Genomic DNA, 16,087 nt, shown 5'->3' with positions numbered 1-16,087 from the left:
AGTGTGGTATCTTTGGGTAAAACCCATGAGACTTACGTAATGTTTAATTTTATGGGTATGGCAACAGGAACGGAAACCATATTTGTTTGCTAATGTCTTTCCTTTACTTTCAACATCTCATATAAATACAAAATATTACACATTATAAAGTACTACATATTCTGTACCACTCTATTACATTAAATAAAACAGTTATCCGGCATATTTGTAAAAATACAATTTCATTTTAACAGAGGAACTTGAGGAAGAATTATGTGACAGGTCCATATAAAGTTAACAGTGTGTGTGAGAGGAACTTTAATGGCGAACATAACTTTGATAACAGAACGAAAACAACAGTGATACTTTTTACAGTTTTACAGCCCTTTGGTATATGTTGGATGGAGTTAATGAAGTTAGGGCCATGGACGTGTGGAGGAGGCAGCTGAACAGGTGACCCTGCCTGGTGGGCAATGCACACATATGGATACCATTGCTGTCCCTCAGAACATATAACAGCAGAGCAGTGACTGCCGACACTGGGATTAGTGGATCATCAGCTGTGCACATCCATAAGAGAACGCCATTTCTGTATGCCTTGTCTTCTCATCCCTTCTCCATCATCATTTTCCCTCTTCCTCTGTCTCACTTCCTACAGAAGCCTAATCGAATGAAGTTTTGCCAAAGATGAAGTTTCCTGGAGCTTGAGGGTCCGTTGAAGAGAAGAATTCCCTCCACAGCTTCTCGAAGACTTGCGGTGTAACCTTCACAGTCTGATCCTGTAAGAGACACACTAAATTCAGCTCTCGGCATAACGTTTGTGTGTTTGTTTCTGTGTGGCCAAATACACATTCATGATAAAATAGTTAATACAGATACAAAAACAATAAGAATAAAAAAGAACAGATAACAGTTTACAACAGATGAAAGATGTCGTGAAATGAAAGGAGCAAGTGGTCAAATCAAAATATCTACAAGAAAAGCATCTATAAAAGTACAAATACAAAACGCTTTATCACGATGTTGGCAATGGTTTCTTTCTGTGTATTTGAGTCCTTACTGATGACCCATAATCTCAACAGAGTACAGGCACTTGAAAGATAGGTTATAAGAAAATTAGAAATCCATCAAGTCACATAATTGGTCAATAACGGCATTGAGTATCTTGCATGTAAGGAAACAAGACTACTACTTTTAACAGATTTAACTTTTCCTATGAGTTCGTTTAAGAAGATGAAATGGATTTTTGTTGTCAAAGTTTGGCACCTAGTTAGTAAACTGTTTTAAAGGTTCCAGCTGAGGGAAGCGTCATACTTGTGCAGGAGTACAATAAACAGTTTTTTATTAAAAAAAGAATAACAGAATTTGTATATGCCTCACATTGTATCTGACCATCTTCACTCGAGTCGTGAAAATTCCAACAAAGGGAGCCCGTTCTGGCAACCGTGTTTTGGGACTGGACGGTCGACTTCACAGCTGCTGGGAGTAGCCTGCTAGCAAACTGGGTCTGGAGGTTCCATGTATAAAATGGTGACATGCGACCATTCGGCTACAGCTGTTCATTTCTGAAGACAGTCTACACTCTACACTACTGACAGTGTTAACAAGTCGCGCCTGTAATGTGTTAACCCTACAGCCTGTTTTGAAACCTACCTCAAGTCCTTTATGTTATAACAATCACATTATCGGACATAACGTTCAGACTGCTTTATGAGACGCCTTCACAGAGCGCCTTACAAGTGATGAAGAGCAGTGAGAGTGATCTACTGTGTCTGCTCCCCTCTGGTTCCAGAGCTAAGCCGCTGTTACTGCAGTAGGCTATTCTACTGCCTCACTTGTTGTCGTCGGAACAAAACTTACGTTGGTGAACTTGCTGAAGGCGTTCTTGCACTCGTCTGCTGAGATGCCGTAGCTGGTGTAGACTTTGACGAACTCGTCAAGGTCGATACTGCCGTCACCTGTCGGAAGGAAAAGGTGGCAATTGACAGCTCCACAGGAGTACATGTTACACAGAAAATCAGGTACATTGACAATCTGAGATTATTTATTGTTTGTGCAGCTACGGAAATGAAATGACTTTCACTGTACGGTAGGGAACTTTTTCCTACTTAACACACTGATAAAATGGCGAAATTCGTAATATAAGGGCCAAATACAACGACAAATTGCACCCAAGATACCATAGCCACACCCATCAACAGCTCATTTGAGCGATCCTTTCAGCTATAATTTTGCACAATACATAAATATGGTATTTCTCAAGCCAAGATGGTCATCCTATTATTTCATTTGAAAGAAGCTAACACATAAAAGGACAGAATTTTAATTTATATGAAATTTCTAATTGGATGTATTTGCTACAAGATGAACTATAAATCTGCAAAAAATTTAATCTAAATTTTTATACATACAAATTTCTTACCAATTTTTAGTTTTCACTTTGCTGAATACAAAAATGCCATTTAATGGAACCAAAACAATTCATTTCAGAAAGGAACATGTATAAGTTTCAACCTTTGTAATTACACCATGCATTCTGCGAAGTTTAGATTTTAAATGAGAAAAACTGAAACTATCGTTTTGTTACATTTCAATTTTAATGTCACAATATATCTACATTTATCTTAAATCAGTTTTGCTTAGAAAGTTGTTAGTAATTTGATGTGTTTGTCCTTGTCGAAGATTTCCACCAGAAAATAGTGTATAGAAATACTGACTGCATGCTAGTTAGGTGTTTTTGTTACATTTCTTCAAGATATGTAAACTGTTCATAATGTATCATTTGTTAGTGAAGAACTATTTTTGTGTCAGTTCTTGTAAATATATTTTCTGTGGAGCGATTTTATTTTAGAATATGTGAGTGGAAGAGCAATTATACTGGTTTCAATGGAAATTCGTGTTTTAATTTGCACATATACCAACCTGCGACCCCTGGTCAAGAAGATGTAATTAGTAACTGCAAAGCATCTTCAAGTTCACCAAAAAAATATAAGTACTTAAATTAATTGTTGTATACAATTTTCACTTTCCACAAGGCAAAAGAATTAAAGGCTGCCTTTCGTAAGAGCCTGTCATTTTTCCGCACTAAGCCACATAAGATTCAAATTTGCCTCAAAGGTCCTACATCTTTCTCTTACAATTCTGCGAATTGTAGCTGTAATTAATGGTAAAAAGTCATCCCAAGACACAGATACTGAAGTATTGCTGAGGTACATGAAATCTTTTGTATAATTTGCAAAAAGGTTAACAATATGATACACAGGTACGTAGCTTGTTGGGAAAGTTGGAAGTTATGATGGTTTTACCCATCCAAGATTTTTATATTTACTATTAAAACAGTCTTGATCACTATTCATTTATTAAGCTGACCGGTTTCGACCACTACTGTGGTCATCCTCAGACCATCGAGACCATTGAGTGATTCTCCAGCAGATTGAGGTTCCTACTCAATGGTCTGAAGATGACCACAGTAGTGGTCGAAACTGGTCACCTTAATAAAGAAAACGTGATCAAGACTGTTTTTAATAGTACATATTTGTAACACATTGATCACTATAGTGTATTCAAAAGTAATCAAGATTTTTATGTCTAGGATGATGCGTGATTTGTGAATGTTATAAGGTATGATGTACTGATAACAGATTAAATTACAGTTTCCTGCAGACATGTCTCAACTTTATCTTCGATAACCATAGGTGCTCAAGTAAAGAGTTAACTTTTTTTGCCAACACCAGGACTTGAAACCGGGTCTCCCGCTTACGAGGCAGATGTGCCAACCGCCACAACACTGCAGAAGTAGTGACTTCGCGTTTGTGTTAGGGAGAGCCATGGACTAGGGCAGTGTGTCCTTTGGTGTGAGCCACTGTGTCACACCCGTGTAGTGGTTAGCACTATGTCTAGTAAGCGGACGACCTGGGTTCAAGACCTGACTTAGGCACAAATTTTAATTCATTACTCCAGCTTCAATCCATATTGGTAACTATTAGCAGCACAATTGCAAATGCATGACAGAATCGTCCTGCTGGAGGAACCTTCTCCGTGGACTCGTCCGGCCCGCTACTGTACCTGAGGCGTCGACGTGCTGGAACATGAAGTCCCGGTAGCGGCTCTGCCACTGGAGCGCCGAGTCGCCGCCCTTGGCGAAGTCGTCCCACATCTGGATCCACTCCGCCTCGCTCACCTGTCAGTGGGCACACGCCAGGCAATCAGTGGCCAGTGGTAAACAAAAGGGGAACACGACTGTCACTTCTCCATGTGACGAAAATTAGGTTTGCTGCCACCGCTCACTAGAAATATCGGCTACTGCACACGTTTCCAAGTTAGGCGTGTAGGTGTTTATAGCTGATGCAAGCACTGTTGTGAAGATGAGCAAAGAAGCATGCATTGTGAAAACAGTAAACGAATTTTTTGTGAAAGCTACTGACTGATTTCGCAAAATAGGCCTAGATTTAAGCTTTGAAAAATTTAGTTCATTCAGTTTTGTACCGTCAAAAATACCTCACTTCCTTTTAATGAAGTGCATCAAGAAAGAAATAATAAATAGGGTAGAAAATTTCGAGTTCGTCGATGTTCTTATTGGCGAAAACGTAAATGGAAGAAACCATATACAGGGACCGAGAGGGGGGCGAGAAGATTAACACACTGGACTCACATCCCAGGAGATCGACGGTTCTACACGCAACCGATCATCCCAATTTAGGTTTTCTGTGATTTCCCTAAATCGCTACAGGTAAATGCCGGGATGGTTCCTGTCAGAGAGCACGACCGAATTCCTTCCCCATCTTCCCCTAGCCTCATGGGACCAATGGCCTGCTGTTTGGCGCCTTTCCTCAAATCAACACACCAACTGACCACACACACGATGTTTGGGGTATAACTAACCATATCACAGCATACTGCAAAACATTACATCAGTGTTTACAGTACTGACAACCTAATAGCTACAGCTGTTAGAAGCAATATGTTTTTTCTACACCGGTTAGTACCTGCAGGTACTCGTACTAGTAGCATTAAAAAGTCATCAACATTTGTATTCTCCCAGCCAGCATGTCAGCTATCGACACAAAACAAATAGTCAACACTGACAGGCATAGTCAACTACATGGAACAGTTACGACCGTGCCCGAAACGTTATGTGACATGTTTGTCGGAAGGCCAATAGACACAAAGAGAGAAAGAACGAAGAGTCTTACAGTACACCCCACTCACAAGATGGCTGTACACTGCGCAGCCCCGGAAATTCCAGGAGTGGACACAAATTAGTCGAAGCGCGAGATGCGAAACCTGACCCGTTGAGAGCGATGACGGTACTTAAGTTATGAATCATCGCTGTTTTTCGGGATTTGTACAGTCTTGGCTCTTTTATCACTTTTTACTAATAACTCATACTAAAATCCGACATGTTAGTTTACCACATCAGCAGTGGTAATATTTTTATTTTTATTTTTAGAAAAACAGGTACTGTTTCTTTCAAAATATTTATTATTCTGAGATACTCAGGTATATTAAAAATGATAAAGGTAACCACAGGTCTTTCATTAGAAAAAAATTGGGAACAAAGGCTTGACAAATAACAGGTACAGCCTCACTCGGACAATACTGTGGTTGTTGGCGAGTGGCGTGGCCTACTAGATGGTGTTGATACGCAAGGGCAAAACCTGCCCCCCACCTGGTCTGTGCACTTTGCTTTGCAGCCTCCAGCCTCCAGCCGCCAGCCTCCAGCCTCCAGCCTACTCACCTCCCCGTCGCTGTCGGCGTCTGCCCTCTGCTGCAGAGCTTGCCACACCTCCAGCAGGGCGCCACGCGTCTTCTGCTGCTCCGCGCTGCCCTCGGCCCAGCCTCGGCTGCGGCAGATTTTCTGGAACACGGCACAGCTGCGGTCACACCCACCCGCTCAACTCTGGTGCAACACCTCCACTCACCAAGTAAACCTTCCCACCAAATAACGACTACAGTCTTACAGGCTGTGTATATGTCCACCATTTGTGATGCGACAAATGTCAATCTCCTCCGTCTCGCTGACACAGATTGCGTGGAAAGGCACAATGACAGCCCACTTGCGATGAGTTTTTGTTGGGTTGCCTGTCTGCGGCGTGAACTTTCTTTTTTTATTCAATGTGACGGTATGGAGCAAATGATTGGTTTACTCGTTCTGACGTGCATAGCCCACAGTGCAACTATGTCACAATGTCACCTATCGAAACTCGCAGTGACACTCTGTGGGTTGATATGCACACCCAGCGTTTTTCTGTACCTGCTATCTTTTTCACACTGATGTCTCCTGAATTGCCAGAGATACTAAAAAAATACTGTAACTTGAATATACCAAATCTTCGGATTCTTACATAAACTTTCTGTTTTCACCTGGTATTCAGGATACAGTATGCAGACACCTGATGACAATACTGTTAATATTTCATGCAGATACGTTTTCTATAATATTTGTGTAATATAATTTTCTAACTCTATGACTCACCTCAAACTCTTATCAATTCAACCCTGACTATAGACAGTACTCCTAGGAGTACATTACAACAAATACTTCATTCTCCTTTATGTAACAAACGTTTTATGTTTACTCACCACTTGCTGTTTCGAAAGTTATTGCAACTCAAATTTACTGTACTCTAGAATTTTTCAATCTTAAGATGTAATCTTTTGGAAATCAAAGTTTATAGTTTTGAGTCACCTAACTTCGTCTATCCAAAAATGTATAACATTTCTAGAATAACATGTTGGTTTCGGAAATATTGCAGTTACAAACTTAAGAGTTTCCAGATTATTCGTAAGTGCCTTTTGTGATTCCAGATGCGCTCCAAAACTTTTGACCCCTCAAGATAGTACCAATCAATTTTACAAATTTAAGAAGATACAGCACGTAGTTGCACAAATACAGTTCAGTCTCTAATATGTTTATGTACTTTTTACTGTTTGCGTCTATTACGTTAGTATCTAAAATGTAAAATCCTCACATATTACAGCTTTGTAGTATCTCCCACCAACCCACCCTTAAACAGATATTTTGCACAAAGCTAGAGTCAGCTGGCAGCCAGAATTCAAAAGTTCAAGTCAGTGAGTTGGTGAGTCCAGATGACCAGTTTTTGTTTCGGTCCAGTTCTGCTCTTGTGGAGTTGCTTGTTTGTACAAGTGTGAACTGCAGTTGTGAATCCGTATTACAGACAAGAAAACATTGTTGTTACTGTCCTGCTAACTTATGTTCTCTGTAGGTGAGTAGCATTACTAGCATCTCTTCGTTGTTGGGGATTCTTGTCAGACAAACCTTCAACTAGAGATGGCTGACTAAATGACTGGAGTGTATTTCCCTTCTGTTTCGATTCGTTTCCTTGTCAACTCCGGAAAGAGTACGAGTTGCTGTACATCACCTACTTGCGCGGTGTGTTAGCTGAGCAAAGTCGGTGTTAGGCTGCGTTGATCACAACGTCATGTTTACGTGAACGGTAGACTGAGGTTCGGTTTTGAACAGGTATTGAGCAGAGGGAATACCGATGGAAATAGGTTGCTATTTAAAAAAGACGCACAGCCCTTCATGGGTTCGTAAAGAGAAAGTTACAAGTCACGCTGGCTGATGTTTCCCTGCAGCTAATCAAAATATGTGTCCGGACAAAAACTTATTCGGGGTAGTCAACAAGCCACTGTGCTCGGCTTCCTCTGGTCTATCCAATGGGCGCGCTAAAACGTCCGCTGCAGTTATTCGGCGTCACGTGCGAGACGTTACGAGCAGCGTTTGTTTGTTTGGCATGACTTGAGTTACACGTTGCGAAAAGGGATCTGCTACCATCTACCGAAACAAAAACCAAAATGGCTTTGCACGCTTCTTGTGCAATTTCAATCCCATCCGATACGTAGCCTTTTTTATATCTGTTAGTGAACCACAAATATCTGCTTATTTGTGCAGATTTTCAAGATAATTAGAATGACATTTACTCAAATTTGTGTTAGCATCTACCACGTGCATGCTCCACTTGATGTTATTCTGGATCCACACGCCCAAGAGTTTAGTCTCGTTACTGTTTGCTACAGGTTAACTTTAATAGTGACCCTCGGATGTAGATCACTTATAACTTCTACTATTGTTATTTTGATATTTATAATTACTTAGTTCATGTCAGATTGGTGATTAATGTCGAAACTTCTGAAAGTGTACCCTTGACTGGAGCAGAAAATTCTTTGATTCAGTCTTCAGTACATATAAATAAAATATAATTACCTCAATGGCCATCTCAAAGTCCTTCTTGTCAATCGTGCCGCTCCTGTTGACATCTGGAAAAAAGAGGCAAAATAAGATGCTTCATGCTGTATTACTGAGTAACAGTGGCAAAATTTGCTAAGCACGAAACCAAACTTCTTTCCACTCACTCAACATTACTTTTCCTTTATTTCCTCGCCCCTGCCCTCTTGATGACAACTCTACGAAATCCCGCATTTTAGAAGCTTCTTTTATTGTGACAAGTGCCAATGTTGTGACAGATTGCGATGTAAAACAACGGTCCGACTGCTGCAAAAGCTGTATGTCGCACTCGCAAACGCTGTCAGCACTGAAACAACGAGGACTGAACCCATACTCGAGTGTGGAGCAACGGGAGAATGTCGTGTGCTCGTCTGACACTTGGTCCACACTGCTTCCAACCTCTGGTCGAGTTTACGTCCCACGTGTGCAGCACTGTAGGGTTGGCTGGTGACGTGGACACCCACATCGCGGTATTCCATGGGCCACGTGGTCCCTCTCTCTACGGTCCTATTACTGCCAAGGATCGCTTGACCATTTTGTTCCCCAATGGCGGTGCTGCATTCCAAGATGGCAAGGCCCATGTCCGCACCTCTCCCACCCTCCAGGACTGACATGTGAGCCCGAGGATGAATCGTAACACCTCACCTGGCCACCACATTAACCCCATCAATATTATTGACCCTTTGTGGTCTACTTTTGAGAGAAGAGTGCGTGAACCCTATCCCTCTCAGTCTGAACTTGCCTATATTTTCCGGGAGAAATGGCATAAAAGTGACTTGAAAACCATGCGGGACCTGTATTGATGCACCCTGAGGCCATGGGAAGATGTTTCGAATGCCAACGGTTTCCCTACACTGTATTAGGCGCGGTGACGCGTGGCGTTTTTGAGGTTTCCTCCTGTATAGAGAGCTGCTCTCCAAGGCCAATGAACTGGGACCTAACCATGTGTGGGCAAAGGCTTTAAAGTCAAAACCCGATTACAACACGTTGTTTCTCACGCACCGACAGAGTTACGTTACGAACTGTGATGTTACGCGGTATAATTCCATGCCCTCTCGTGGTAGAGGGCTTAAAATATGTAGATACAGAAAATAAAGATAAGGAACATTAATTACGTTTTTTTGGTTTTAAAAATCTTGGTAACGTTTATTTAGTTTAAAAAAAGGTTTATGAATTTTCACACGACAGTTTCGTGGGCTTAACTTTTCAACATGTCCCCGTGTGTGAAAGGAGGTGCCGCATGAAAAAGAAATTATCTGTTGTGACCAGAAAATTTATCATTTCGTAAGCTTCAGTTGTACCAATAATGAGTAATTATGCTGGTAATTGTAGCAATTTTGTTGTATACAAGCAATAATTATGCCAGATGACTCACCGAAGAATACGTGGAAGATGTACATCAGTTTCTTCTTCCTGAAGTCTGCCATCGCTCTGTTTTTGGTGTTGTATTAACTTTCTGCAAGAAGCAAATAGAGCAGCTATAGTGTGTTGACTCACGTACTAATTCTCATATGAAAAACAAGAGTTCTGTTTTCAAACTAATAGCTAATATTAATTGAAAGTGAGTGTAAAATAAAACAATAGCTGAAATCGCTAAGAATGAAGCTCTACGGCTTAAAGGAATCCCTACGCCGATCTGTTGGCGAATAATCAGAACGTATCCTGAGTTCAAACAAGTAACCCCCTCCCTGCCGGACAGTGCAGTCTGGGGGCTGAGGGGTTCCTCCACTCCCAACCAGCGTTACACTCGCTACCACAGGTACGCTAACCAGCGACAGCACAGCCACATCTGGTGCCAAACGAAATACGTGACTGGACTGAGAATATTTGTTTACTTGTTAGCGTGTAGAGAAGTCTCAAGCTGCACGAAGCGCTATGCAGTGTTTTACCAAAGTAAAATTCCATCAACAACATTACTAAATTGTGAGAGAGCATTTCCTCGCCAATGCGTAGCTTTAGGTGGGGAATTTGTGTTACCAACAATAAACATTGTTAGGGACAGTGTAATGCCACAACGAAGCATAGCCAAGGCACAGCAGCTGAATAAGTGAACGCTCATGCCATCTGTTGGATAGTTGAGCAAACAATAGCACAGGTGCTTTCATCTGGCGGCAGGCAAATGAAATAGCGCTACGAGTAAGACTGAATCTGAGTAGTGCTGCGCTCGGACAACGAAATAAAGAAGCGTCAAACTAGGATAATATTATTACGTATAGTAAAAATATTAATTTAATACTAGTTTATATATATATATATATATATATATATATATATATATATATATATATATATATAATGACTGTAATTGAGTATGGTAATGTTATGGTATGTCCATTTGTAAATAGAGAACTTGGCATAGAGGAAATTAATGTTAAAATGTGAGGGAAATCCCCTAGACCGAGGACAATTCAGGTTGGGATGTGAATTTGGTTGTAGAGAGAGATGTGTTCTGGAACTGTTCAGATGCACAACAGAGATTTCGCGACGCGAATGTGACGGTTTAAGTACGGTATGGTAAAGCTGCTTACAGACAGTTAAAAGTGACCTTACAACAAACACGAACGGAATTTATGGTGTGTCAGCAAGTCAAATGGACAAAAAGGCTTGCAGGGTGCAACATTTCGACAGAGACGGTTTGTGAGCGATATAGTTGCTGTTCCCGTTCAAAAAGCACATGGCAAGCCTTGTGGAAGTCTGCGTAATTTACGACGGACTGCAGCGACCAGCAGCAAGGTATGGAGTGACCAGTGTCTGCAGCTAATGTTGCAGTGTGGTCTTACGGCCACATGAGGTCCATTGATGAGCTCACGCCAGCACAAGCAGAGAACTAGTAATTATCGTACGACAGTGTTTTTATGAACAGTGCATTTTATACCACCGCCATAACAAGTACATTTATCCGTAGCGAACCAGTTAATGTATTTATCAAGTAAAGTTCTCTACAGTGTAATGTCTGAGTGAAATAATAAATTTGTGATTCCACGAGTGTCATCAATTATTTACAGAAAATAGTTCATTATTATCCCAAATCCATCACTGTGTGTGCAGCAATACCAGTAAAAAGGCTATATTACGTGAGTATCGGCGTATTAATGCAACAAGAGGATATAATCGGAGTTAACCCCGAAAATTTTCAACTAACGTCGGATTATACAACTGACAGAAGGCGCCAGGTACTGTGCCACATTAATTACAGTTCAACTCGATGTGGTGGCTTTTCAGTACATTATCAACGTAAAAACTCATTCAGTAGCATTAGTACAAAATGATTCTAAAGTACTGTTTTGAACATCTCTAGTAACCATCAGTTGTATAGTGTTGACTGATTATTCAATTAAATAATTTATTGATACCACAGTACTCATTGTACCTTCAGTACAATGCAGATTCAGTAACATTAAAATCATTACTGACAGTTGGTGTAGATCTATCTAACTTACGGCAAGTTCAGGTGTTTACCATATGTGTGTTTATATTGTGTTACGTAAATGTTGTTCGCCTGCTAGGCATGATTAAGGTACACCAGTTAGTGTATTCTGGTCAGTCTCTTCAAAGAGGTTATTTTTGTTAATGAAAATCAGAATTCATTTAACATTCGATTTCTTGTACGACATCGCCAACATTTATTTAGTAATTCCGTGTAGTAGTCCGAAATACGTAGCAAAGCTATTCAGACTTATTACACGCAGTAGCCGCTTTCAAAACGTCTGATGCTGCATGGTCTAAAAATATTACAGTACATTTGGATTGTGGCATCGCAACAGCCTCTCTAAAACTACTCCCTAACCAAATCAATAAACCATTATTCAGATAAGCATACCCAATCCATTTAAGTTATTACCACTTCATGAAATTAAACATAGAATTAAATCTTGTAATAGCCGTCCGCGGTGGTCTAGCAGTTCTAGGCGCTCAGTCCGGAGCCGCGCGTCTGCTATGGTCGCAGGTTCGAATCCTGCCTCAGGCATGGATGTGTGTGATGTCCTTAGGTTAGTTAGGCTTAAGTAGTTCTAAGTTCTAGGGGACTTATGACCTCAGCAGTTGAGTCCCATAGTGCTCAGAACCATTTTTTGAAATCTTATAACAGTGATTGCAAATCTGAGTAATAGTGTTTCCTTCCTTGTTGTGTTTTCTGCAAACTGGGACGCCAGCTGGATATGTTGTGCTCGCCATGCAAGCACGAAGAATTTTGCACGACAAAATAATTTCTTGTCAGATGCTTATGCTGCCATGTGACACGAACGAATTATTTGTATATCGAGTCAGGCTGTATACCCATCAACTGCCCATTATACAAAGACAGGGGCTTATAAAGTTTTATTGGTGAAGAATTATCGCTAAAACGTAGTTTGGTTATCGCAGAGGTCTATTGGTGATCCCAGCCATTAAAACCATATTTACACTACAGACTGGATATGACGTGGAAATTTTTCTTGTACAAGTATGGTAACTTTGAACCTCTGGATCTTGGTAACGGATACTGACATCGAAAAAACTTTCAAAATTTCTCGTGGAAACTGTCTTAAGGACATTGTAAAAATTTGCCATGAACATAAATTACAGAAATAGCCATTTGGTCTACAAACTTCATGTTTCTTTTTTCGGGTGTATCTCGCTAACGGATACAGGTTGTAGAAAATGAGTAAATAGCGTGTCAACATAAATTTCTAAAGAGTGTATAGTCAAAATCGGACATTTGCTATGGTTATTTATTTAAATAATTGCAGACCATGGTGCAAAAACGGCTGAAAACCGGCCGTTGCCATTTTCTACAACTGTAGGTTTTTAACTTCTGGGTCTTGGTAACGCAAAAGATATCGGAAAAGTTTCCAAGTTCTCCTAAAACAGTACCTTAAGAACATATAGTTGGATGGTACTTGGTACGCAGCCATAACATACGGTCTTTCGAGGCTTTCTAACGAACCGCTAGTCAACAAATGGTGCTTTTATAAAGCAACTATGGTCCACCCTAGACCATACCTCACGCTAAATAACCAATCGATTTGCTCAATGTACCTGGACTGGAGGACGTATGTAATGTTTATATTTTGACCCTGTACTCTAAGATAGCTAGAGGATTGCTCTTTTTCCAAAAGTTATACGAATTGTCGCTAGGCCAAGAGCTAGATGAAATACTTGACCCGTTATCTCTGTGATCAACAGAACCCGAGATATCAGATTGTGGAAAATTGTATTTTCGCTAGCGGCAGCTCTGTGGAACACAGGCTAACTCTGGCCGATGAATTTTTAAAGGGATTAGTCTATAAACCGCCTCCCAAAATATTTACTATTAATCCTGAAATACTGTACAGTCAAATGCTGATTGTACATTTTCTCTGGCCGGCTGCGGTGGTCTTGGGTTCTAGGCGCTCAGTCCGGAACCGCGCGACTGCTATGGTCGCAGGTTGGAATCCTGCCTCTGGCATGGATGTGTGTGATGTCCTTAGGTTGGTTAGGTTTAAGTAGTTCTAGGGGACTGATGACCACAGATGTTAAGTTCCATAGTGCTCAGAGCTATTTAAACCGTTTGATATTCCCTGCATACCTGTTACCGAAGAGAAGCTGCGATCTGGAGGCTCCAGTTGGAAGACGACTCGGCTTCTAGATGCGCGGGCCAGGTCTCGAGCTGACCCCTGCCGTCCACTGCGGTGAATATATAGGCGGGCGAGTGACGTACGTCTCCCGTTTCAAGTGCAGCTCTGAGTGTTTGTGAGGGGATAATGGGCGTAATTAAGACAGCGCTATCTGGAGACACGCAGAAGCGCATTGCTCGATGAGGCTCCGTCGTCTCGAGAGCAGATTATCTCGAGTGCTGTCTCCATATCGGAGAGATAATCGTGAACGTGGAGCCGTGTTGCAGTTTCACGGTGTGGCGCCGACGTCACTTGTCAGTTCGTAAACAGACAACAAAAGGAACGGTAAGACGTTGTACAATAGCAAGTTTTATCCTATTGAGTTGTTATTACGAAATAGTGATAATTACCCCTTGACATGTTGGTATACAATGTAACGACAAACAAAACAAACGCAGTAATGAAGCCAGTGAATTGTTGAAAGCGTGTTTGCAGATTTAGGTTTCCAAATTGCCACGATGTTAACGAAAGAAGAAAGGATTTTCGCATTAAAACCATTTTACAAAAGGGGTACTACTGCAGCTGTTAATGAGTGGGGAAGACGCTTTAGATAAAAACCACCATCTAGACAAACGCTGTACTATATACGAGACAGATTTGAAGAACGTGGACTTTTTATGGATGAACCATGATCTGGTCCTCCAGCAGCACTCACAACTGATGAAAATGAATTGCGGGTACTTCTTTCGATGACCCAAACTCCGCGAAAATCAACCAGACGATTAGCATCTGAGCTGCATGCATCACGAAGCTCGATGCAAAGAATGTTCCACAAACAGAAGTTTAAAGTTTACACTCGACACTTACGACATGGGTCACTTTAAGATGATCAGATCGACGCCTCCGGTTTCGTGGATTTGGGCCTGAGCAACCTCGTGGTCTGAAGAGGCCAATTTTAACTTAGGCGGAAGAGTTAACCGACGTAACAGCAGTTAGTGGTATGCCGACAATGAGAACCTTTTGTTAGATCAACCACTACGTCAATTTGGTATGAGTGTTTGTGGACCAATATCATCATTGGCGTAGTTACACCATATTTCTTTGAAGGAACAGCGGGAGGAGAAACTATTTGGATTTGCTTCAGACAGAATTACGTAGTATCATCATTTAGGACGTGTGCTGAAAACATTCAAGAAATTCATTTTCAACACGATGGTGCCCCACCACATTAGGCCAGTGCCGGCCGCGATTATGTAAACGGAACTTTCTAAAGAAAAGTGATTAGCCGGAGGGCAGATACTGACGTGCCTCCACGTTCACCAGCTATTACTCCCGCGGATTCTTTCCTGTGGGATGCTGACAAGGGTTCTGTTTATTCTCAAAAGCGTTAGACCATTGCTGGACAAAAGGACAGTGATACCACACTATGCCATTGAGTATATAAAAGTGTTCCAAAATGATTTGAAGTTATGTTTCATTACAATTAGAATAATCTGTATGTTCAATCTCTCGTTTAAGTTGGTGCCCGTTGACCAGTAGCTTTTGCGCCAGCCTATAGATGACGTAATTTACGATGTGATGGAGGTATCTCAGCTTTTCCGATTACCCAGGAGCGTTTCGAGACTTGGCCACCATCAAGAGCAGCTGTTGCCCGATATTCGTGTCAACCACTCGCTCATATTTTTATGCCGTTTTCCTGACGTTCTCGTTCGAAAAGTGAGCAGACCACCCCGACTTTACGAATACAGGAAGGTCCTGGGGAATATTCTGAGCGCAGACGGTCTTGGGTCCTCTGCTGTTCTTAATATATATTCAGGAAGATGCAAAACTGTTACTTTTTGCCGATGATACAAGTATAGCTATCACACCCAACAGACAAGAATTAACTGGTGAAATTGTAAACGATGTTTTTCAGAATATCATTAAGTGGTTCTCTGCAAATGGGCTCTCATTAAACTTTAACAAAACACAGTAATACAGTTCCACACAGATAAATATAGACTTCGATCAGATCGGTAGCTAAGGTAGAACATTCAAAAAATGGTTCAAATGGCTCTGAGCACTATGGGATTTAACATCTGTGGTCATCAGTCCCCTAGAACTTAGAACTACCTAAACCTAACTAAGCTAAGGACATCACACACATCCATGCCCGAGGCAGGATTCGAACCTGCGACCGTAGCAATCGCGCGGTTCCGGACTGCGCGCCTAGAAACGCTAGGCCACCGCGGCCGGCAGGTAGAATATTCAAAATTCCTAGGTGTATGCATTGATGAGGGGTTGAACT

The 16,087-nt window shown here is 41.3% G+C and overlaps 1 protein-coding gene across 1 annotated transcript; it reads right to left on the bottom strand.

Annotated features, from left to right (window-relative positions):
- Positions 1 to 282: 282 nt before the first annotated feature.
- Positions 283 to 13,853, bottom strand: LOC126293445 (calexcitin-2-like). The gene is made up of 7 exons (XM_049986678.1): positions 13,773 to 13,853; positions 9,603 to 9,683; positions 8,207 to 8,259; positions 5,717 to 5,836; positions 4,045 to 4,159; positions 1,840 to 1,937; positions 283 to 758 (listed from the first exon to the last, which is right to left on the bottom strand). The coding sequence occupies exons 2-7, from the start codon at positions 9,652 to 9,654 to the stop codon at positions 642 to 644; spliced, it is 555 nt and encodes a 184-aa protein (XP_049842635.1). The 5' UTR covers positions 9,655 to 9,683; positions 13,773 to 13,853; the 3' UTR covers positions 283 to 641.
- Positions 13,854 to 16,087: the final 2,234 nt, after the last annotated feature.

Source organism: Schistocerca gregaria, chromosome 10 (assembly GCF_023897955.1).
Source record: "Schistocerca gregaria isolate iqSchGreg1 chromosome 10, iqSchGreg1.2, whole genome shotgun sequence".
Classification (NCBI taxonomy): domain Eukaryota; kingdom Metazoa; phylum Arthropoda; class Insecta; order Orthoptera; family Acrididae; genus Schistocerca; species Schistocerca gregaria.
Note: the sequence above shows the minus strand (reverse complement) of the source record. Positions and strands in the feature narration are given on the sequence as shown.